The sequence below is a fragment of the Acartia tonsa genome, chromosome 10 (genome assembly GCF_053477335.1).
Source record: "Acartia tonsa isolate MP-2025a chromosome 10, ASM5347733v1, whole genome shotgun sequence".
In the NCBI taxonomy this organism is placed as follows: domain Eukaryota; kingdom Metazoa; phylum Arthropoda; class Copepoda; order Calanoida; family Acartiidae; genus Acartia; species Acartia tonsa.
The window spans coordinates 27,025,304-27,050,436 of NC_137269.1; the positions used below are offsets into that span (position 1 = coordinate 27,025,304).

The following is a 25,133-nucleotide window of genomic DNA, read 5'->3' on the forward strand; positions in this document are numbered from 1 at the left end:
ACTGGCTCATATTCAGCAGTCTTAGCGCAAATAGTGACACCAGAATTACAGGCTAAAACCCTACCCCCTGGGCTAAACTTCGATGATCCTGTACACCATGTTATTTATGATAATAGGTTACCAATTTTACCCCTACCTTTGCAGAATGAAGGTGAAAACATTAAGGATTATGCTAAGCGTATGTCTGAAGATGGACCACCCGAGTTTGAATATTTGGCTAGTAAAACTTTGGGCTATCCTGAAGACACTGTACACAATAGTCTTGGGATATCTTTACAATTGCTTTTAGAACTAAATAAAGTTCAAACACCTTTGACCACCATCCTGCAAAGAGCATCAAAAATTATACGTTCTACGATGTTGAGACAAAAGTATATTCAATTTGTATTTAATAATGATAGGGATAAATTTTTAGAATTTATTCGCAAACTAGAGCATGGATATGTATATCTAGATCCGCAACAACTCATATTTGAAGCTCTTAGTGTAGCTATGTACCGTCCTGTGATAGTTATCACAAATATAGAGGGTGCCAAACCTGTCACTCAACACTGTTCAGACAAAACAAAACCCCCTTTTGTATTTTTACTATATGGACACAAGGAGCAACACATAGTAAGACCCGCAATGGTTTCATCAACCAATAGCTTTAATTTAAAATCTTTAGCGTCTATGTTTGAAATTATCGCATACACCTCAAAGAAAATTACCGTTGCTGAGTCAAGATTACATATCATAGACATTGAAATCCTAGGAATTATTTATGCAGCAAACTCGTTTAGAACTCTAATAGGTCCAAGCTGTGAATGTACTTTGTTAACAGACGCAAAGTGTGCTTATTATCTCTTCAATCCTAAAGCATTAACAGCCGTTAATAAACTAAAGAGGTGGAATACCACTCTGTTAACTCTAATACCGAAGCTAACAATGTCTTTCTTGAGAGGAGAAGACAATTTGGCAGATTTCTTAACAAGGGCATATAAGGCTACTTTACCAAGCATTAAAAAGGTAGCCCTACCTAAATTTATTAAATCTGGGTTTGAAGATAACTTACCCCAATATAAAGTTTGGACTATTGAAGAATGGACACAGTTCATTATGGATAACCCCGACTATTTGGGTTATGATGAACAACCCCCACAGCCAAAGCAACAAAAACCCAAAATCACCATAAATTCACTTGCCGCAGAACATAGAGTTATAGGCAAAGTACTAAGACCTTTGGAAATCCTAAAAGAAAGGATTAGCATAGAAAATATAATTGCAAACCAAAAAGAGGAATACTCTGATATTTACACACGTTGTCTAACCTCTAAATCAAATACCTACACTTATAAAAGACAGAACTACGAACTTAAAGACACGATTCTGTTCACAAAAATAAAAGGAGATTTAAAGGTTTATCTCCCAACCAAACTATTACCAGTATTAGTATGCTATACTCATCTTTTGTTAGTACATAGTGGAGAAATTAAAATGCTTTTGAATATGCAAAATTTCTTCCACCCTAACCTTAAGAAATATGTTAGAAATTACACTAGATCTTGTTTAAATTGTCAACTTCAAAATTCATCTACAAAACTAGAACAAGTAGGAACTTATAGTACAATTTCAAGACCTTTTGAATGTGTGAGTATTGACTATATACAATCCTTGCCCCCATATCGTAGTTATAATCATATCCTCACTATAGTCTGCCAACTAACAGGAATGATTCTTGCATATCCCATGAAATCACTCACATCCCGTGAATTTATAAACAAATTCATGTTTTATTTCTATCCTAATTTCCCCCCCAGACAAATATTGTGCGACAATGCAAAATCATTTTTAGAAAAGCAAAATTTGATATTCTTTGCTTCTATTGGCATCCGAGTTTTGTATTCTACTGCGTACTTTTCACCCTCTAAAGGATTGGTGGAAGCTAGCAACAAAGTAATAAAATGGCCAATCATTAAAATTTTGGCGCAAGACTCAAAAACCTCATGGGTATATCTACTACTGTTAATAGTCCGACAATATAATTGCACTAAAATACCAAAAACTGGATTTTCACCCATGGAATTATTATTCGGGACACGTAGCTCCCTGTCTAAATTGTTCTTTGGAGCAATAAAACCGGATGAATATCACCCTGAAATAGCTCGCACAGAAGCCTATGTGCAAGACCTCTCGGACGGTATACAAGAAAACTTGGACATTTCAGCAAAAGCTATTGAAAAGGGAAGGGAGGCAAGACTAAAGTATATTAACAAAACCCGCATACACAAACAATTTGATATAGGAGATCTTGTCTTGGTTAGAAATAACACTATTACACCTGGTGTTAACCCCAATCTTACTCCTATCTATCATATTTCACCCTATAGAGTTTTGGATGTAAGCCCTAACAGTTGCAAGCTTGAAAGAATTTCAGACAAAAGAACTGAAATATTTAAATACTCTTTCAACGAAATCAAAAAGTTCAAGCCTATGGACGAACATTTTGACACCCTCCCAGAGGAAATAAGGGGAATTATTACAAAGCCTTATAATAAACTCACAAATCAAGAGATAGCCACATTAGTTAAAAATGACACACTTCCGCTTATATTCCCGGTTAATTCAAAGGATCCACAACCAGGAATACGCGCACACTCACCCTTAGAAACACGAAAACAAGCGTCACAAAATAAGAAACCATTAGACTCTGATTCGGACATAGAGGACTCAAGTGCCGATGAGGACATGACACTCGATTCCGTATTTATTACCGGAGGTCGACGACTTAGGAAAATAAATGATAGACATGTCAGATTTCGGAATGGCACAAGTTCACAACCATAATTTACATTTCCATTTACCCTGTAAACTTGTGAACAATATGATAATATGTTATTCTAATCTGATAACTAAGTTATCATATTCATGTAAATTTTCCCACTCAAGGTTATATATCCAGTGGTAAAATATACATCTTTTCTCTTCAGCAGGGGAGACCAACTATATGCAATATACATCGACTAAAAAGTCGATCCCTTCAAAAACACTTACATAAAAAAATTGCATATAGAGAGTTTTGATTCTGTATAGGCAAACAGAGTCAAACGATTGATACAGATTGTACAAAAATACGAATGTTACAAATGTTAAATACGCACCCTGACATATACACAAAAACTATTTAAAACATTTAATACAAATTGTACAAAGTGTACAAACATAGCAGTACTAATAGGCAACCTATATATATACGCCTTGAATTGTGATGAGTTGATTAGTTATTAGAAACTATAACCACTCTACATACAAAAAAATATGTCAAAAACTTTAATTATAACTTCGGACAGGAAACGCCCACTCAGAATTTTAGTAGTAGCAGTGAACAATAACGATAACTTAAAGTTTATCCTGAAATTGAGTCAGTTTACTATAACATATCCACAAGTGAGGAAATCACCAACCTTGTGAAGTACTACAGTTATCACATAACACGTAAGTCTTAACAGAATATTTTACAAAAGCTATAAAATGCAAACTAGATTCCGAAAGCCTATGCCTAGATCACAACGAATTCTACATGAGACCTTCGCGAACCTAGTAGAATATTGTTATAACTTGCTTACGATGATTAAAGAAATGTTATCGTTTAAAATTAGTTGTGGAATCAGCCAACCTAGTCGTATTGTACGATACTTGCATTGTCGTATACTTAGAAACACTTATAGAGACGCATACAACCGTTTGGTTATACGGTATAGACAGCAGGAGTATAGAAGCCGACAGACTATAACAGACGAATTACGGGCAGTAGCACGCCAAATAGAGAATCTGAGAGACACAGTCCTCCTCATTTCTGGACATTGTACTCTCCCCACTATCCACGAAGAGTAAACTAGATTAAAACTGATTCTTATAATCTGATTTCTAACAATGACGTACGGACGTATCCTAACGATATAAAAGTTTTGCATATGATAAAACCTCTTGTACATATGTGTATTGATGTAAAATACTTATATTCTCATATATCTCTATGTAATTATTGAAAACGATAGGAAATTAATCGCATAAATCATAGTTGAGATATCAAAAAGAACATAGCAAGAAATCTTGTTATTTATAAAAGCTATCATAAACCAAGTGGATGTAAGCTAGTCTAAGCACCTTGTAAAAATAAACTTTAATTATGTATCAAACTAAATTAAGGAACAGACAATAATACTTATAGAGTAGCTACGTAAACGGAAGTTGTACACAACAAATACTAAATCAGTAAATAACAGTGTATATGCTACTTAAAATCGCTATATTTATTTTATCAAAAGTAAATAATCTTTAGAAAAGGTATAAAAATTTTTTTTGACAAATATTTTTCTTTGGTGGAAATATAAAATTGAATCAATTTCGAAAACAGAACATAAATTTTTATTTTTACAGTATTTGAAAAACATTATGATAGTAAGAAGTTTTCTGACAATTTAACATCTTAGTTAATATAATTAGGACATAAGCTGTATATTGGCACATAATAAAACTTCGAGATTGCTAATACGATTAATTGAACACTAAATGTTGAATTTGTACATATAAAAAGCACATAGCCTAACAACAAGCCAACGTGAGCCAAAAATTTAACTCTACTTGTTGGAAATAAGACTTAGTTTTAAATCCAAAGGGACATAAGAACATTTTACCTTGAGACTTTAAACTTTATGACTATTGTATTGAAATTTAAAAGGGAAACGCTATTTATTCTAAGCCTTACTAATTAAATAAAGCTTCCTTAATGAGATCATCCAATCAATGATATTACTTTAATTACTTGAATCACAAACAGTCTTTACATGAGTTTTCTTAAAAATACTTGAATAAGCGTATGTAAATAACTTTGTCTAACGTCAGTCTTTCGGTCTACTTAGATATTGGTTACAAAAAAAAAAAAATATATATGCTATTTACAAGTCCTCTCTATATCACAGCACAATTAAAATTCACGATTAATGCACAGGGATGGATATCAATGAAATTTAGAGAAAAGGTACTGAGGTGCGAGTTCGATTAAATATCTATATATACATAACCCTTACAAGCTAACAAGAATGAATAAACTGTGACATAAGGCTGTAATTACAGTTGTTAATATACTATTGAGAAAAGAAAAGGATTAGTTCGCTTACGAAGAAAGTAATTAAGATTGAATGAAGTTTTAAATTATGGGCATAAAGAAAATACAACCTTATAATCATTTCCTTACATACTAAATATCCTTATAGACTAAACATGTATATACATAACATAATGGCAGAAGTGTAAATTAATGTTTGGCTTTGTACAGTATAAAAGGTCATAATGTCTAATAACAAAAGTCTTTACTTCATAGTGATTACTATTTTGACTAGTTACATAAAAAAAATTAGAAAATCTGTAAATTTAGTCACATGTTGTCTAAAACTGGTCATTGTCTTAAAATTTGTATGTCATAGTTCAACCAAGCTAACAGCGCCACCTTACGGCGTACGTTTAGGGAACGTGGGACCCCGACGTCGAGGGACTCCCTCAACGCCGGAGTCCTCTGTTCTGTTATTATCTGAGGAACGCGTAGCTGAACTGAAGCTACTCTCCGCTGATGTTATCTCTCCCAAGATGGCAGGAGTTGGAGTACGCATGGAGCGGCGCAGACGTTCTAAACTGAGGACTCGCAGTGGTGTGGGGTACTCGATCTCATCACTCACCGCATTAAATCTAATGGGCGGGAGATCGGCGTCCTCGATATCGTCAACCAGTGGGACTAAACTGGCCGCATCCTAAAAAATTAAGAAAAGGGACATTATTAGACAATCATTTTAATAAATGTTCACAAGAAAATGTATCAACGCTTATCCATACATGTTTGTGGGGTCAAGTTTTTATATACATCACTATTACTTTATCCAGAATCTTAACATTAACCATTAGGAAGGAGCTACACCATGGTTAAAGTAAAATTATTGTCTAAAAGCATAGCTATCTGAGCTAAGCAGCCTAGTCTAAGTTACGTAATTTTTGCAACGAAGAAATATTATAAGAGCTTATCAAACTTACCACAGACAAATCAGCTGCAGATGGAGATTCAATGCGACTAAGGCACATAATAGAGCTCAAGGAAGAGCTGTCGCTGGATCCCTCAGCTGTCCTCTCAGAACTGACCCGATTACACCTCCCCATATTGGTGTAGAACTGCGTCAGGGGGATTGAGTTGGTCGCCTAAAATATAATAGATCTTATTAGTTTAATCGCAACGCCAACAAAGAATCTAGGAAAATCAGGAAATGAGAATGCCTAAAATCCTGTAAAGATATATGATTAGGTAGCAATTCAACCCACTTTATACTAGAATTAAAATCTTAGATCGGTTCAAAAATGCTTATGCAACCATACATTTTAAGATTAATATTCTACCAATAAAAGAATTTTAGTTGCAAGACCTCTGGATACGTGTACAAATGTACAGCCTCTTTCTGAAAATTAATAGAAAACTAAAGCATGGATACTTACATGTAGACGCTCTGTTTGATCAAAGATCAACGGACGGAAGCCAGGACTTCCCGACGAGGTATCCAATCCCGCAAGCACATTACTTCCAGTAACTCGATCCTCAGTGGCAGACAGACGGTGTACGGCAAACAGCCCAACTCTGGATCTCACTTCGGCTGGAGTCGATGGACTAGCAGAGGGAGCCTAAAACATAAAGAAAACATTAAAGTCTTGATCTAACATTTAAACCCCCAATGAGAAACGTGCGGCACGAGCAAACTCTTAACCTTCCCAGAGGGAAATAATATTAGGTTGCTAATTAAGATTTTAGTAAATGTTAACTGGTATCTCAATTTAATTGCGGTAACCGAGCGGATTTCTCTGGCGACATAAAACGACGACAAACGGTGAGCGATATATATGGAAGAGCCGAAAGTCAACGTTGAGGAAGTGAGAATAGGACAGAACAACCCTGCAACAACATGATGCTTTATTATACAAAACGGGTGGCTAGAAAAAAAAATATACAAAACAGAAAAGAAATATACAACAGAAGAAAACTCACCTGTGTATCTGACAGAATATCATCCATCACAGAGGATGCGGCTTCATACATGGTATCCGACGGCTCCACAGTTGGCGACGTAACCCCAGATCTAGTCCTGTTGATCCTGTTACCGCAGTGAAGAAGCTCAATGGTCCTGACGCCTATGTTTCGGAGGCGCATACATACATCTCTTATCCAGCGAGCCAGCGACCTGTCTGAGGTGTTGTCTAAACGTGTTAGAGTCTCAAGCCCTACAGCACCGAAGAAGACCACTATGAGAGCACATGAAAACAAGCCTAAACCCAACAACATGTTAATTAAGCCATCCATGTTGAGTGTGTCCAGACTCGTCTTCTGGTCTCTCCTCGACTCGGCAGACCCAGAATCACCTCCGGCAACATCGTCACCAATGTCACCGCAGGAGTTCTGCACCACCGAATTGAGGAGAGACCAGATGATTTGTATCGTTCTACTAAGCATCAGTGAGAGATGCTCGTTGCCAAACATCTCCCCTTGATCCCTTTCGGACTCTACAGATTCAAAAGTACTTGTACTCCCATAGTCATCGACATCAGCAAGGCTTGGCATCCCAGACGTGTCGCTGTACACTGAACTCGAGTCGTCTAAGGAGTTTTCAAGAAACGAGGAATTGGCAAGAGTGGCCGCAGCCGCTCTCATTGATTCCTCGAATCTTTCCTTAATATTCTGATGCGCGTCCAGGCTGTCAGGTATATACATTATGAGCGGATGTAAATTTAAAAATAGAGGACTAGTGATTCTGAAAAGCAATATAGTAAAGTTGATTTTATGAAAGAGACTGTACACACGAATAACTTTTAGTATTTTAAGCAACTATGGTTGAGCTCCCTAACCATTAATACTTTGATTTATCATTTTAAAGTAAAATTCCTTAAGTTAAAAGAATATGTAATTAATCTTACATAATTCAACACTTAAACTTAGCTATCGTTAAGCTATGCAAACATTAAAAAAAAAAAAATTTGATTTATTTATTTATAAGTAAAATTTATTTTAGTTAAAGAATATGTAATTAACCTTACATGATTCAACGCTTAAAAATAGCTATCGCTGAGCTATCAAAAACATCTTCATTATGATGTATCAAGCAATTAAAACTTATGTACTAGCTAAATCTGAATATTTTCAATGACGCTTTAAAAGCACTTTCGATAAAGCTAGCTAACTATAACTTTTATAAGCAACCATTTTAACATAAATATGGTTGAGTTACTCGTAACGTAAATAACCTATCAATTAGCGTCATTATAATTGAATTAAGTAAACAGAAAATCTTATTTTAAAACCTATAGTAAAATTGTTTTAAAAAGATTTCAGTCAAGATTTAATAAATTTTGATTATAAAAAGGGACGCTGTAATCAAATGTTACAACGAATAAAATGATGGAACATATCTGTATCAATATAAGTTTTGCTTACGATGAACGAATTTAACTTTTGCAGACGGAAAACGTAAACAAAACAAGGTACATCAATTTACCTGATGATTCAGATATGTCCTATCAAAACTACAAATATTATATAAAACAAAATTGTCATATATTGAAGATGTACCCATATTGCTTCTAACCCACTTTCGATCAAAAATACAGTGATAAAGGCCTTATCGACGAAGAAAATAAGATTCTTGAGTCTTAAATAGAGGCTAACGAATGCAATAATGGGCATATCAACAATCTATAACATAAAAACATTCATATAAAACAAACGGGTTACTATATTTTATCACTTTTATATAAATTCTCTTGGAATTTAGCGGTAAAATTAAACACTCGAACGCAAGCTCCGCTCGCAAAGACAATTATTAATAAAATGAGCATAATTACTGGACCGCCAGCTTTTTATAACCTCGCTCAAATCCAACCCCTATCACTTTTGACCGCCCAAACATAAACAAAGGGTTGACAACTTATTGTTACGTAAAATTTAATTACGGACGTCGAACGATATATTTTGTAGATATTAAGTCTAAAAGGTACACTTGACAGCGACGTAATGTAAGATATTAGTCTTTAAAATGATTAAAATTTATTCATGTTAAAAATAACATAAATACAGCTAATGCCAACAATGGTATAAACCATATGTACATATACAAAATATACAAACAAGGGTTACCAACTATTGTTAGTAAAATCTTATACTTATACATATATACGAGTAATGTAACCAAAGAACTTAATACGATATGTAAATACTAATTGTACTTATACATTTTTATAAGAAATATTGTTTAAATTCAGGAAACAGTTATATTTAACAGAAATAGAGATACCTAACCAATCCATTATAGGTCTATCTGTAACGAAAAGAATTTCTAGAATATCCCAGGGATAAAAGGATTAATAAAAGACTATTAAAACTTCTTTTGTTTAGATTACCATAGCCAGGATACCCCAAGGAACCGGTTGGAGCACGCGCACTAACTCTTTTTAGGATCTACCATGGACCAGCCTGGAGATAACCTAGATGATCATGGAGTATTGGAGCCCTACCACCACCCTACCTTGGACGGATTGCGGTTGTGTTCCTGTCAATACCTTGACACTATAGACGAGAACAACAACATTATCACCACGCCAGAGTACGATGGATTCTCAGAGAACCTGTCCATCACCATCAGGAATTTCTTGTTAAATACAGCCCTGAATACCACAGAAGATAGTAGAGTGGAGACCGATAGTGACATCAGCTCCAGCAGCACACTATCCCTCTCTACAAATGACCTCAACCAACTCTACTATGACCTGGAAAATCACTCAATCACCTTGGACGAGAATGGTAACGAGGTAGCACAAGTGGATACCCTTGGCTACATATCTACCTCACCCCCAACCTCAACCTACACTTCGAACGAGAGCATTTCACCACCTAGTTCATCACCAGAAGAAGCTGAACTATCCAGAACAACCAACGCAAAAACATTTATTGATGTGACAATGTTAGATAAAACTAAACCCCTCAAGAAAAGAATGTATTCCATTTGGGAGGTTTATCATCTTGTATACCCAGCTATGAAAATACGCAAAGCATACTTTCTTAATGGAAAGCGTATTTAACTTAGCTTGGAATACATGTATAGTTTATTATATATGCCTATATACTGGGACTACTAAACTTTTTCTTTTTCTCTTTTTTCTTTTTTAACAACTTACCCCCATTGGAGATGCGATCCTCAATTTTCAAATTCTTTGAACGTACATATGAGACTTTTACAGAAATGCTTCGCATCCACAACTATCTATCTATGCTTGATATAAAGTCAACACTTTATAGATCATATTATGAACCTTTGATTGACACGTGCCCTGCAATTATCTAGTAGCACTCAGGGGCAAGACACAATTACTTTAGCTAGGCCCAAGGCATTATTTGTATCAATTTATGCATTCATAGGCCTATCTTTACCTATATGACACCATATATGGGTAACGCTAGCCTATTCATGGTAATCTGTATGTGATTTGCTAATAGTATATGTTTATTAAAGATATTATGTTTATAGTTAATGTAATCATATAAACTACCAGTTCAAATATGTATGCCTACAACCATGCCTGATTTACGTCACATATTAACACACAGATATTTAATTGCACAGACAAACACTAAAATCCTGGTCCAGAGCTAATGTTATAGCATGTACCTCTTGAATTTATTCAGTTATTTATTAACTCTCCTACCATCAACTTCTCTTTCTGGCTTTAAAAGGTAATGACTTAGTTGTTTGGCATGCATTGTAGTTTAAATTTAGGCCCCTTAGTACTTAGCATGAATTGAGCTCAGGCCTTATGTTAGAACTCTAACACTTAGCACAATTCACTGCTTGGGACTTAGGGCACATTTCTGTCCTACTCTACTTATAATTTTAACACTTATCCTGTAAATATTTTCATACTTAACTTATGCACTTGTAATATAAATACACTTTATAAAAACATTTTCCTTCCTTAAAGGGCGAATATAGGTTTGATATGATATGGGCTTATTTCAAGCGTGCAATTATATAGATTACAAGTAACTTAAAGACATTGACATATTTAACTGTATAAGTCCGTTTCTAGCCTAAAACCGAACTGATTCGTTGATATAATTACGCCATTTGCGTAACTTGTGTGGTTCCCTAAGAAATCCAAACATCCCTGCATCACACAAGGCTGCGTCGGAAGGTTGTATTATAAAGCTTTTGTTCAATCATAGTCATAATGAAGACGAAAGGAATGGGGAAAAAAAGGATGCTGCAACTTTTACTTTTGATCAAATAAATTTTTCATAACATAATTTTGTAAAAGTACATTGAAAAAGGGAGGGCTGAAAACTGATTTTAAAAAAATATTTCAAAATTAAAATATTATGTTTGTTTGCTAAAAGTTGCATCATGTTTGTGTCTTTACCCAGGCTACAAAGGGTAAATATATTTTACATATTATATATTTTTATATAAATAAATTGTATTCATCATGAATAAATCTAAAATCTTAGTAGAGAAAATAAATTTAAAAACTTAATATTTATCTTTATAATGCACTATAAAGCAAAATTTTTGATGCTATTTAAAATTTGAATAAAATACTATATAATTAAATAAAATAAACATTTTAATTATCATTTAAGATGCATGCCAATCAAATAATCAATTAAACTTAAGAAAACTAGTCAAAAAAAGTCTTGTAAAGGGCTAAAATAAACGATTTTGTAGGCCATCTCATTTATTATATGTTGAAGAAAACACGAAAATTGTAAAATCTACTTAAGGATTTTTTTGAATTTTTAAATTTAACATAGATATTCTAAAACTATGCAATGGCACCTTTGATATAAGCTCATATCATATCAAACCTATATTCGCCCTTTAATACTTAATATACTTATATAATTCTGATCGAATATCAAAACCAACCATTTATTCTTAGGTTAAAGCAATATAATACTTCGCGTGGGTCTTTTGTTGAGCTTCCACCAGCTCAACCAAATTCGTATTATACTTGTGGGAATAGAGGGTTAAGCATTCTAAACAAACGAACCGACGATGAGAATGTCTATGTGTATTACATTAAAATTAGGATTTAGTAGTACTCATAGAAGAGCGGTCTCCATACCTAACTATGGACAAACGCCCCATTCGCACACACATGTTATTGTATAAAAATAGTAAAAATATATCAGATTGAAAAAATATTTGTATAAGGTTTTTGTGGTGTGTAATAGTTTCCGCAAATGCCATTTTTTTCATATCAGCAAAAAAAAGCACAAATAAAATTTAATAATCATAAAAGAGAATTAAATAGACAGAAAAAATTTGGGCTATTGTTATAAATTGCAGACCTATTAACTTTTGAGAATATACAAAAAAAATATACGGATTAAAATTTCTTTAAACATTTTAGATTTGTTAACAAAAGGGAAAAACAGTCTTAAAATATAATTATTTCCTTGTTTTTCAAACAAAGATCTTTTTATGATCACAGGTCTCCTTAACAAAACCTTAGATTAAAAAAAATCTCCAAAGAAACGGACAACAGGGCCTTCAAATAGGGTACAGTGGTGGTCAGAATTCGTTGGAGATTAAATCTTAGCTGCTCCTTCTTGCTAGATATTGCAATTTGAAGTTTAGTGGTAAAAATGCTTAAAATTACAAGAATTCCAAGGATATATGCATAAGTAAACACCTTAATTCATCAAATAAAAAGGGTGAGTTTAACATTTGAGGAGTTTAAATGTCTCTGCATATGTAAGCTACACAGTCCCTCCCCATTTAGAAATTTTAATACTTTAAAGAAATTATTTAATGAAAAAGGTACATTGTCAAGTTTACAAATTTAAGCTAGAGGCTGTTACCCTGTAAGCAGTAGAGAATACCTCAGTTCAAGTTTACATAAAGCTAAAATTAATTTTTAAAATACTCTCATCCCCCTCCCCCCTTCAACCCCCCTTGCTACCCATAAATTTTATAGGGAAGGGGTTGGGCAAAGTATAGTTATTTCTCGCATCATGTTGTAAACAGCTTTTGGCAGATATAGAATGTACAATTATAAGATTTAAACCATTTTTTTAGCCCCTAGGTGCTGAAGGCACGGGCTAAAAAAACTGGTTTTAATCTTATGATTGTACATTTTTATATTCGTAGGAAGCTGGATATAATACTAGACATAGTTTTTTTGTATGGATGAGAATCGGTTCCTATCCACTGGATTTGAATGAATACAAGAAATAGTAATATGTTTTACTCAAAACAATTTGAAGTATTGTGAGAAAAAATTATATGTAAGATTCTTAGGCCAAAAGGTTCTGGAAATATTGTTGACTACCCTCCCCCCCCCCCCCCCTCCTAATGAAATCTAATTGGAAGGGGGTTAAGATCCAGAAGAGTTATTTAGCTTTAGTACTTTAACTTTAGTAGGCATCAAAATCTCTTACAAATATTGCTGCAACCAACCCCTCCCCCCTTTCTTAGACCACAAATTATTAGGAGGGGGGCAGTGGATGTGGAAAATACCCTTGTGTTACTTTGAAATCACTAAATTATATTAAGCAAACTTTGGATTTAAGCTTTTTTAGGATATTAGTTACTTTTACAAATATTGCTAAATCCCCCCCCCCCCGCCATCTGTTGGAAATAGTGGCAAGTGGCATAGGTAAATAATATTTCATATTATTCAGAAACCTGTGGAGATATTCAGGGTTAATATTTTATCTCATGTAGGCCCATATTTACTTTTATAAATATCTAGGATTACAACTACAACCCCTCAATCTAGTACAATTATTTTGCTGTATAATCTCCTCTAACCTATTGGACTAATAAAAGAAATATTGTCAACCCATTGCTTCATCCCCAAACATTGAATAGGTAATTCATATTAAGGCTAAGCAATTTGGAAATCTAAAAGCTTTATTCCAAAGTTTGCTCCTTATTGCTATAGTGGTTCCTGAGTAAAACATAGAGGGTGAGGTTGTATGGAGGGTAGCTTGAGAGGGAGGGGGAGGGCAAGCAATATTTTAATACTTTTTTATGGGGGTGGAGGAAATTGAGCAGCAAGCAATATAATTTTTCTGAATGGGGTTGGTTGAGGTTGGGGAAAGGTCAGCAATATTTGTTCAAGTATGAAGTAATTATGGACCTACTAAAGTTTAAATCTAAAAGCCTTCTATATCTTGAGTAATCTCAAAGTAAATCACAAGGGTATTGCTGTACTCCCTTCTATTACTTAATTGGAGGGAGGGGGGGGGGGGGAGATTGTAAAGAAATAGGGAGGGAAAGGGGGCTTGGAGGGAGGTTTCAGCAAAATTTATAAAAGTTACTTTTTACCTACCATAGCATATCTCAAAGGTTTGCTTTGCTGCTATAGTTCTAGTGGTTTCTTAGTAGCACACCATAGTAGTACCCTTTCAACTGCAATGCCCCCCCCCCCCTCTTTCTCTCTTTACAAAATGTTATGTTTTTGATTTATGAGGGGAGGGGAATAGGTCAGCAATAAATGTAAAAGTGCTTTGAGTCCCAAAACAATACAAATCCAAAAGCTTATATATCTCACATTAGAATGATCTTCTGCCACCACCCCCCCCCCCCCAAATTATTTCAGGACAAGGGGGAGAGAAGAAGGTCAACATAATTTCTACAAAATTTTGCCTAAAAACCTTATAGAAAAATTTTTCCTACTATACTTCCATTAGTTTTTTAGAAACACATAATAGTATTACTATGCTCCCCCCCCCCTCCACCCTAATGTTTGTAGGTTGTGAGAGTATTGGGGGGAGGGGGGCAGAATTACTAAAAGTAACTTGGGCCATATGTAAACTTGAACTGATGTTTTTTCTACTGGTTCCAGGGTAACAGCCTTTAGGAGTATGTTGTAAATTGTGCAAACCTCTTATAGTACCTTATTTATTACACCTATTGAAGTTAAAAACATCACTTATAGTAGTAAAAATTGTTCTAAATGTGGATATAGTGTTTAGTTTACATATGAAGGGATATATAAACTCCTCAAATGTTAAAATCACCTTTTTTATTTGATGAATTAAGGTGTTCACTTATGCATATATCCTTGGAATTCTTGTAATGTTAGGCATTTTTACCACAAAACTTCAAATTGCAATATCTGGCAAGAAGGAGCAGCTAAGATTTAATCTCCAACGGATTCTGACCACCACTGTACCCTATTTGAAGGCCCTGTTGTCCGTTTCTTTGGAGATTTTTTTTAATCTAAGGTTTTGCTAAGGAGACCTGTGTGATGTTTGTAGTTACTTAATTTTTCAAATCATATAACCTAGTGACGCCATAATTGAATAAAAATCTATAGTCACAAGTGTGAAAAATCCACGAAACTAACCTGAAACCATTCTCATCTTTGGCCTCCAGATTTTCTGCCTCCCTGACAAGGACGTTGAGTATGACTATGGGAGGCTTCACCTCACTGGCCACGTTCAACAGTTGCTCGTGCAGCTTCTTGTTTACACCAAAAGCACTCTACAAACAAGATTAGTATTCTTTAATACTTGTGCATTTTGAAAAATCTCTTTATGAACAAAACGTACAAACCCCGTGGACAAATAGAATGGAGATTTTGTAAATCAAAACATTTAGAAAATCTAAAAAAATTCTAAGATAAAAGTAAAAGTCAGATACTCAACTACAACAAAACACATTAATACTTCATTGAGAACCTGAAAATTTTCATTATACAAACAGACAAGCAAACTTTTGGGGGGGGAAGATAGGATAAAACCTGACTTATTTACGCGTACAACTGACATTAAAGTATAAAAATAGAGGGGGCACTGTGCCGACTTAAAATTGGTTCTATCAAATCAGCTAAAAGCGTCGGAAATAATAAAAGCCGCTACAAAAGAACAGACAGCAATTTGCTACCAGGTTCCCCTTCACTTGGGCCAAGTAGTTATCTGGATCATACATCTATACTTATATATTTATTCAACTAAACACAAAATGTCACCAGGTTACCTGTGCATATGATAATAATTCTTCTTTTATTTGACTGAATTGAGAACTACATACAAATAACGTTTCAAAATTGTAAGATTTTCCCCCTTTTTAAAAGCGAAGCTTTTCTATAATTAGGGTCGGTCCGTCCGTACGTCCGTCCGTACGTCCGTACGTCCGTCCGTCCGCCCGTACGTCCGTACGTCCGTCCATCCGTCCGTAACGGATAGCTTTTTCCGTTAATTTAGGCATGTTAGAATTGTCCTATCGATTTCAAATTTTGCATGGTGATTCCTGTAGTAGTTAGGTACGATTTAGAAAGCGTAGCAACTCTATAATCATTACCAAAATGTCCGTACGTCCATTTTAAACATGTTGATTTTTTTACTTTTTTAACAACAAATTTTTATGTGATCAAATCATCGGATTGATCTGATTTTTTGTATATTGATTCCGGGGACAACAAAGTATATTGTAATAAGCGAAGTAACTCTATAATCAAGCCCTAAAAATGTAAGTATGTCCATAAAAATTATCCTGTATCAAGCAGTTTTACATCAAATTTACTTACAATTTTGCTTTGACTCTTATAAATTTATATTACGATAATTAAGTTCTAACACTATACAAGTGTTAATGTCCGTTTGTCCTACCGTTTCAGTGCTTCGCTTTTATGGATGTTGTCATCCTTGTTAATAGCAAATCTCAACTGAACTCGCTTTATGACATTGTAGTCATGAGGCTCACATATTTATTACTTTTAAGGTAAAAGAAAAATTATTTTAGGGGTGTTTTTTTCAGAGGTTATTTTTCTGTTGTAAGGTTGAGTTAACCTCTCCCAAAATACTTATGAACATTATCTAGACCAATAAGAGGCTTACCCGTAGAGAAGAACCATATCGGTCCAGCGGTTAATAAGATCTTAAGCTACAAACTCTCAGACATACAAATATCCTGTTACTAACCATAAGATTAACGTTGGCGATGCGATAATAGCCGATTAACAGTAAAGCAAAGGCTTTTTTGTATGTCCGACAGGATTCGAAATGGGTATATAGAAACAATCGATATAGTATTACTTGGGTGTTGCACAAGATTTGCATGCACTCTAATAAAGTGATACTAAGAGCTTTTTTAGATAATGATAACCCCACATCCACTCCTTTTACCCCATCCCCTCCCATTCTACTTGATAAACGAAGTGACTATTAAATGAGCAACCAAAGTTGACGTCAAATTTTCCCCGCAATCCAAGTATTCCATATCCTTTATAAAAAAGTGTATTTGTTCCTGTTAGCCCCGACTTTATGCTGGATGGTGTAAAGCACTTCAATATACAGCTGTTGTAACTAAAATAAAGAAAATAACTATTATGATTCGTCCGTACAATATATAAAAGTAACTGGATGTCCGTCTGTCTGTTAAGAGTACCAACATTCTCTTAAAGGAAATCGTCCCTAAAAAAAGAATCCCCCTACAAAATAGAAAGTGGGGTTGGGTCTACTTACTAAACTAACTAAATTTACAATCACAACATACTTTTGTTTGTACAATAGAATGTTGACAAACAATTCAAATAATTGCTTAGACACTGTTAGTTAGATATTTCATAGATTTTTAAAAATGCATAATATTTAATGAACTTCTAATACTTCCTTTTTAAATTAATTTTTTAGCTTGTTATTTCTACACTAATTGAGGATATCGCTGTCCTTGTTCATTTTAAAATATTTTGTCGAAAGAAAATAAGAAAACTAATTTGTATAATAAATCTCTTACAAGTGTAAATTTAGTCTCCAGAGTAATGTAACACAATACATACATTAAGAAAATAAAAATATTTATTATTTTAATATATTTTGTTCTAGAAAAAGCAAAGCCTTTCTAAAATTAGGGCAAAATAGAGCCTTGCAAGGGTGTACATGGAAGGGAAGAAGGAACCTCCCCCCCCCCTCCCCCCATCAAAGTTAAGAGTTTGGCACCCCCTAACTTTTTGAAATGTGTTCGAATGAAAATTTTATAGAAACTTCAAACCCCCTTATGTTATAGGGGGTATTAGGTTCAGGTTATTGTTCAATGTCCTTAGTTTATAAAAATCAGTTAAATGTGGGATTTTGTACCACAAGGGAGTAAATATTTTTTTCTGTATATTGTACATAAAATTGAGATGTTTTTACCTCTGTTTTGTTGAGGGAAATGACAGGTCCAACAAACACCTTCTCAAGATCAGAACAATCAACCATCTCATCAGCCTAGCAAAAAATATCATATTACATTAAAGTAGTAAGGTTTTTTGCCTGAAGCCTAAGAGTAAGATCTCAATATTTCATGAACTGATTGGGTTCTATATTTTAAGTAATCGTGGTTTGACGCTATCTTATTTTTATATTTAATCCTTGGGATAATTTTAAGCTATATTTTTAGCCAATCTCATCCTCTATGAAAACAAAGCCCCTAACTGCTTGGGTTGTGGCATTAAATTAGAAAACATTTATGATAAAGGTGAATAAATATGCTGAAAACTCTTTATTTTATGTCATGTTATTTTATCTTCCATTTACGTCCCTTGGATTTCATACAATGTAAGTTAATGTGAAATATAAGAACAATAAGGTGGTGTAAAACCTTTCTATTTTCTGGTTTTAGGGAGGTGTTGACGCCCCTTACCACATGCAACTACTGAAAAAGTTTGGAAACTTAATTAAATTTTGATTTGATTGTACAAAAATTTAGAAATCACACCAATTCAACCAATAATTTTGATTTTCTCAGGGGTGATTTTGATTATCGTTATGGGGAGTCTAAATCAATTTCTTGTCTTTTGTCTTATTCCTGAAGATCCCTGATGACCAACCTTTTCTAGTTCAACTTGATCTTTGTGTATACAGTCCTTGATCAGTGAACCAAACTTCTCAAAATATCCATCATCCATTTGCTCAAGCCTAAATAATAAATTTATAGACAGTAGTCCGCGGATAATAAAAGAAACATTACATGTTTTATCCTGCTAAGATCAAGATATTTAATTTACAAGGATGCTAATCAATTTTTGTTGATACATATCCTAATCTCAATATTTTATTTTATGATCAAGATTTAAAATTGCGATGTTAGTGCTCACTGCTGCTATGTCAGACGAGTTATATTCACTGTTAGGATAAATAAAAATAAGGATAAAATGCCACAGCACATTATTAGGCTCTCTTATTGTTAATCAGTTTTCTTAAAAGTATTGCAGTATAAGTTTTTTTAACATATTGTTAATTATATTGTTCTATTTTTAATCTTTAAAAAAAAATCCTTGTTGTTTATTCATGTATCTTCCCTTTCATCCACTTGAAATAAAGAGCCTTTAAAAGGGACCTTATTAAATCTTATTTTGACCATGTATGACATGTATGTGTTAACTCTAAGAATAAGACTTATTGTAGGAAAAATCAAAATATTATTTGATAAACAAAAAGAATCTGTTTTTCTTCAGAAAAAAATCTAATCCAATTCCAAAAACAATTTCGCCCCAGTGATGTGTGTATGTATATCACAGTAATAAATTCATGACAGACAAAATATTTTTATAGAATTTATAAAAACAAGGATGACAACATCCATAAAAGCGAAGCACTGAAACGGTAGGACAAACGGACATTAACACTTGTATAGGGTCAGAACTGAATAATCATTATATAAATGTATAAGAGTCAAAGCAAAATTGTAAGTAAATTTGTTGAAAAACTGCTTGATTCAGGATAATGTTTATGGACATACTTACATTTTTAGGACTTGATTATAGAGTTGCTTCGCTTATTATATTATACTTTGTTGTCCCAGGAATCAATATACAAAAAATCAGATCAATCGGATGATTAGATCACATAAAAATTTGTTGTTAAAAAAGTAAAAAAATCAACATGTTTAAAATGGACGTACGGACATTTTGGTGATGATTATAGAGTTGCTACGCTTTCTAAATCGTACCTAACTATTAAAGGAATCACCATGCAAAATTTGAAATCGATAGGACAATTCTAACATGTCTAAATTAACGAAAAAAGCTATCCGTTACGGACGGACGGACGGACGTACGGACGGACCGACCCTAATTATAGAAAAGCTTCGCTTTTAAAAAGGATTCGAAACATTCAGCATTGCCGTTATACAGAAAAATAGAGCACAACCCTAATATGTAAAGCAATGAGTTTTTTTTTGTCTGAAGCTTACGATCTTGATAACTACTGAAACAATGTGGTCCTCTTTTTTTTAAGTAAGCTTCATTTTGATCCAGTAATGGTTTTAGTCTTCTTCATTTTCATATTTATTTTGATGGTTTAAAGCTTTTTTCCAGTCCGCTCTTATAATACAGAGTTTCAAAACGCTAGGGCTTGGGTAGAATAAAATTGTCAATTGTATGCTTTAATGCTATTTTTCTGCCCTCTTAAAGACTCCATATAAAACATTATTTAACGAATCGACGGATTTGTTTTACAAAATAAAAAAATAAATCATACCTACCGTTTTAAATGAATTGACGTAGAATATTTTATAATAAAAGAATATAAAAATCAAGCATTTAAAAAAATCTATTTGCTGAAAGTTAAATTTTGTCTGACTCTGTCCTCAGAAAATTGATCATTTCCATTAAACTTTTTAATAACAACATTAATGTTGTAAAGAAAAAGTTTCCTTCGCCTTTTTGCTCTTCATTTTGTATCTGTGGCTTTTTACCACTTATCTTTCTGTATGGTCTGATTATCTGTCTATTTTTAAAAATATTTTTTTCTTTATCAAGTTTATATTTATTTATTTTTTTAGGGATCAGGATTCTGACAAATAATTCTAATGTCTAAGAATAGAGTTACTGAAGAGACATATTATCTAACTACACCAATAGCATTAGAGTAAAGGAACATACAACACTTGTCAGTGATTGTGTTAAACTGATATTTTCAGATTTTCATTTGAACTCAGATGAAGTCTATTTATTGCAATCGTTATTAAATTATAAAACTCCCTTCATGAATTTATGTTTTCTTTATTCTATTGTTATTTTATATGAGACTAGCGGATACTCCCCTAGAGGCCTCTATGGGCACTTTAGGGGGGGGGGGGTGGGGTTGAATTTGATAACCATTTTTTTTTATTTCTTTCAGATTTAAGACCATAAGTTTTTTTGGGGGAAATTTTCTTTTACGTTAAAAAATTAAATAACTTTTTTTAGGGGGGGGGGGTGTTTTCTAGGGGCGATTTCTCTTGGGAGGGTTGTGGTACCCTCCCCAAAAATAGTTATAAACCTTCCCAGGACCTATGAGAAGCTACCCTGTAAAGGAGAACCCGATCGGTTCAGCGGTTAGCGAGATCCATCGGTACAGACAAACAGATAATTAGACAACCTGTTACTTTAATATCAGGATTGACTTTTATATTTTCTCAGAAGATCCCTCTAATTAATAAATATCTATTATGAAATGTCATTTTGTCCGTCTGTAAATTTCGCTAAAGAGTGCTGTGATTTTTTGTTGGTAAATTTGATTTACTTGGCTGCTATTTAATATAAACTTAAATATGTCAAAATTGAATATTACCTACTACCAGAAGACTGATTTTGAGACCAACGTGGTATATTCTCCTAAAAATATTGAATAATTGTTTTATTGTAGATAAAATGCATAATAAGTCGAAAAACGGGCGTTTTCTCTCAAAGAGACTTTGATGCCCTTCAGGGTTAAGGCACCTCAGGTATAGATCTCTCAGGGATTAGATTTGGCATACCAAAAGAAACTAACCCAACCCCTCTTAATTAGATTTTGTTTTTAAAAATAAGGTAAAGGGGGTTCAGTGCTTGATAGTTACTTTGTTTGAAATCACCAGAAAAAAACATAGTTAACAATATAATACTATAAGTTTTATACTTTACTTTGAATTTTTAAGAAAATATAAAAGAAAATTCTTACCTTAAACACGGGGTATTCAACTTCAAGCCTTTCCAATATTTAACATTAAATATTTTTTAAATTAGTAACTGATGTACTACTACTTTTTACCTTTAAAAAATCAATATGGCTATTATTAAACCTATTAAATCATATTATTATCAGAATACTAAGATAATTAAGGCTCGGCAGCCGTGCGTCTGCTGTGACTAAACTTTTGATTTTTTTTGGAAAGAGTGATTGTCATGTTTGGGTCGGGCTTAGACTACCAGTTGATTTTAAAGTTGTAAAAGGTTGATTTCTCTGAGGCTTACAGGCGGCTGACGCGCGGCTGCCGAGCCCTTCTTAATTTGTGTAGATTATGTCATTTTCTTAATTTTTTTGTTGACGTCTATTAAACCTTATTTCATACATTATATATCAAAAAAATTCCTTGTACTATATATAACAAAATAATATCTTATATAACGATAAAAATATAATTATCAAAATGCGTTAAAAAATGACGTATAGATACTTTATTGCAATACAGAAATATATAAAAAAATATTGCCATATATTTCAAATTGTTGCTTTTAAATACCTTTTTCATGATGAATTAAAATAGAACTTACAGACAGATGTACAGACATTGTGCGGTGCAGAGTAGTAAATCTTCTAATAAACAGCAATGCTAAATTTCCTATAGTTTTGTTCTGCAGTTATGCTTGTCAGGGAAGTAGATTTCATCTGAGATCCAGGAACCTAACACAAAACAAAGGACTATTAGATCCGATTGTAAATTTTTGAAAAAAAGCCAAATAACAGGATATTCTTATCTAAAAGTAAGAGGAATTCTGTCTGACTGTGTGTCTGTTTGTTTGTTCGAAGGATATCCATAACCGCTGGACCTATATGGTTCTCCTTTACATTTACAATTTAGCTTCTTACAGGTCCTGGAAAGGTTTAAATTATTTTTAGGGAGGGTACCACCACCATCCAAAAAGAAATCACTAATAAAAAAAAATTCTCCAAAAAGATTTCTTTTTTCTCTTTCTTTTTGAAACTAAAACTTATAAATGTCTCTTGAGGCGTAGCCATTAATTATAATTGAATCATTATCTATCCTGTTATATAGACTAGTTTTGTCTCTCCCTTACGAATAGTTCACAATTTTGGGTTTTAGGCTATTTTTTTTACATTATGTTAGGGGGCTTTTTTTGTTAGTGTATTTAAAAATTCAAAACCATGAATTGCATAAAATAAAAATGATAGTAGTAATGCAAACCTTAAACATTTAAAAATTATTTTTCAGTATAGCTTCAAAACCGCTTATTATCCGCCGGATAAGAATCGGTTCCGAGCCATTCTGGAAAATCATGTATTGCATAGTATTGTAGACAACTTCCCCCGAAGACAACTCATAAAATTATTGTAGTTTTGTTAGCCCGGGCCTACTGATTATTTAGTATTTCTACTAAAAAGCATCAACAAAAATAGAACAAAACCCAAAGGAAACAAACTTGTCACAGTCACAAAATTCCAACCACTTAAATCTATGTCTGTTCTGGTCCTTCTCTTTACAAAGCACACTTTTATATAGACGTACATCCTACTACTTTATACAAATATTATTAACAATTATACCCTACCTGTAATGATAGGCTGGTTTGGTTAGAATTATTGTTAGTAATCAGAGGAATCTGCAAAGATGAAGGTCCACTAATGGATCCAGACCTATTTAAATAATAATTATTATGTTCCATTTTTTTCGTAAATAAACTACTTATAAAGATAAGCAAAACTATTTCTGTAGATTAAAATTATTGGTCAAAAAATATCCAAGGGTTTTAATTATAAAATTTTTGATATAATTTACAGTCCAAACTTTCCCTCCGTTTCTGTATATATTTACAGTACAACTTTTGCAATACGTTTAAAAAGATTTAAATTTGAGGTTCATATAAAATAAATTTAAGGTTTTAAAAACCTTAAAAGTTAACTAAATAGGAATTAAACAAAATAATCTAAAGTTTTTTTTTCAATTAAATCGTCAAACCTTCCTAAAACTCAAACATTTAATCAGATTTCACAAAATTTAGAGCACTTCTTATTTCGATTTTTGCTATACATTTCAAATAAGAAGTACTTTTATTTCTGACTTATTGTAGAGTAGTTTAGCTAGTATTTAAAATAAATACCTAACACTATGGTATGACTGAATAGAATTGGCTCGGGCATTCAGTTTAGCACTTCCTGCGTCACTTATCTAGGATAAAAAGAATATTTAGATATTTTAAAGAAGATGAATTTAATAGAAGATGAATTTATGAAAAAATATGTATTTTGAAATACAGATTGTGTCCTATATAGCTTAGCATCACTTACCAAGTTAGTTCCACTTATTTATTACTTACTCGGTATGTCAGTCTTTTGGTAATACTACTGGGAATTTTAATTCAAGGCAATCTACTCGGCTGCTATTGAATATACAAAGCTAGAATTTATAATAAACACTGAATGAACATATACTCTACAACTTTCTTGTGTTGTTGGCCTGTCTAATAAAACTCTAACGGATATGAATTTCCAAAGAAGAATTTTGTTTTTCTTAGCTCAATAGAATTATAAGAGAAGAACTATAGTGTGAACCCCCTTTTTCGTAAATCTGACAAAGGAACTCCTCCAGCTGACAAAACACCTTAAAATTTTTCGAGTATATAATTTTTAGAAAGCTAAATTTATATTAAGGAATTCAACAATCCATAGCTAACTTATTAAAGGATTTGTAATATGCTTTACATTATACTAGTTTACTATAATTTACGTGAGAAAAGCTTTATCTTAAGAAATACGACTATTTACAGCTGACTCTTTTTATGAACAAAATGAAAAAAATAAGCCCTTTTTTCTTACGCATATGTGTACAGTGTATACACAGTACAATGCTAGGTCCTGTTGAAAACGTAACGAACGTACTGTTTTATTGCTATTTGTTGTTATTTTATTTTTATAAATTTATTTCGAGGTAAACATTAAACAAACTATGAATTTATGTATTTTAAATGTTTATAATAGATACGAATTACGAATTAAAGAATATGAATCATGTACATTTGAAGTCCGAGATATTATTTTTTTTTGTTTTAATAGAAACTCAAGAAAAAACTATGATTTTATTAATTTAAATTCATAAAGGGAT

General features: G+C 33.0%; 1 protein-coding gene across 1 annotated transcript in view; it reads right to left on the bottom strand.

Moving 5' to 3' along the window:
* Positions 1–25,133, bottom strand: part of unc-13-4A (BAI1 associated protein 3) — a 253,039-nt gene that overhangs the window by 184,781 nt on the left and 43,125 nt on the right. Inside the window, exons 7-16 of the mRNA XM_080174126.1 lie at positions 24,133–24,200; positions 23,584–23,668; positions 22,634–22,696; positions 21,974–22,000; positions 21,605–21,648; positions 18,880–18,967; positions 18,203–18,277; positions 17,316–17,374; positions 16,047–16,092; positions 15,415–15,551 (exon numbers count right to left, since the gene is read on the bottom strand). Coding sequence (XP_080030252.1) covers positions 15,415–15,551; positions 16,047–16,092; positions 17,316–17,374; positions 18,203–18,277; positions 18,880–18,967; positions 21,605–21,648; positions 21,974–22,000; positions 22,634–22,696; positions 23,584–23,668; positions 24,133–24,200 — 692 coding nt within the window. The remainder of the gene's footprint in view (positions 1–15,414; positions 15,552–16,046; positions 16,093–17,315; positions 17,375–18,202; positions 18,278–18,879; positions 18,968–21,604; positions 21,649–21,973; positions 22,001–22,633; positions 22,697–23,583; positions 23,669–24,132; positions 24,201–25,133) is intronic.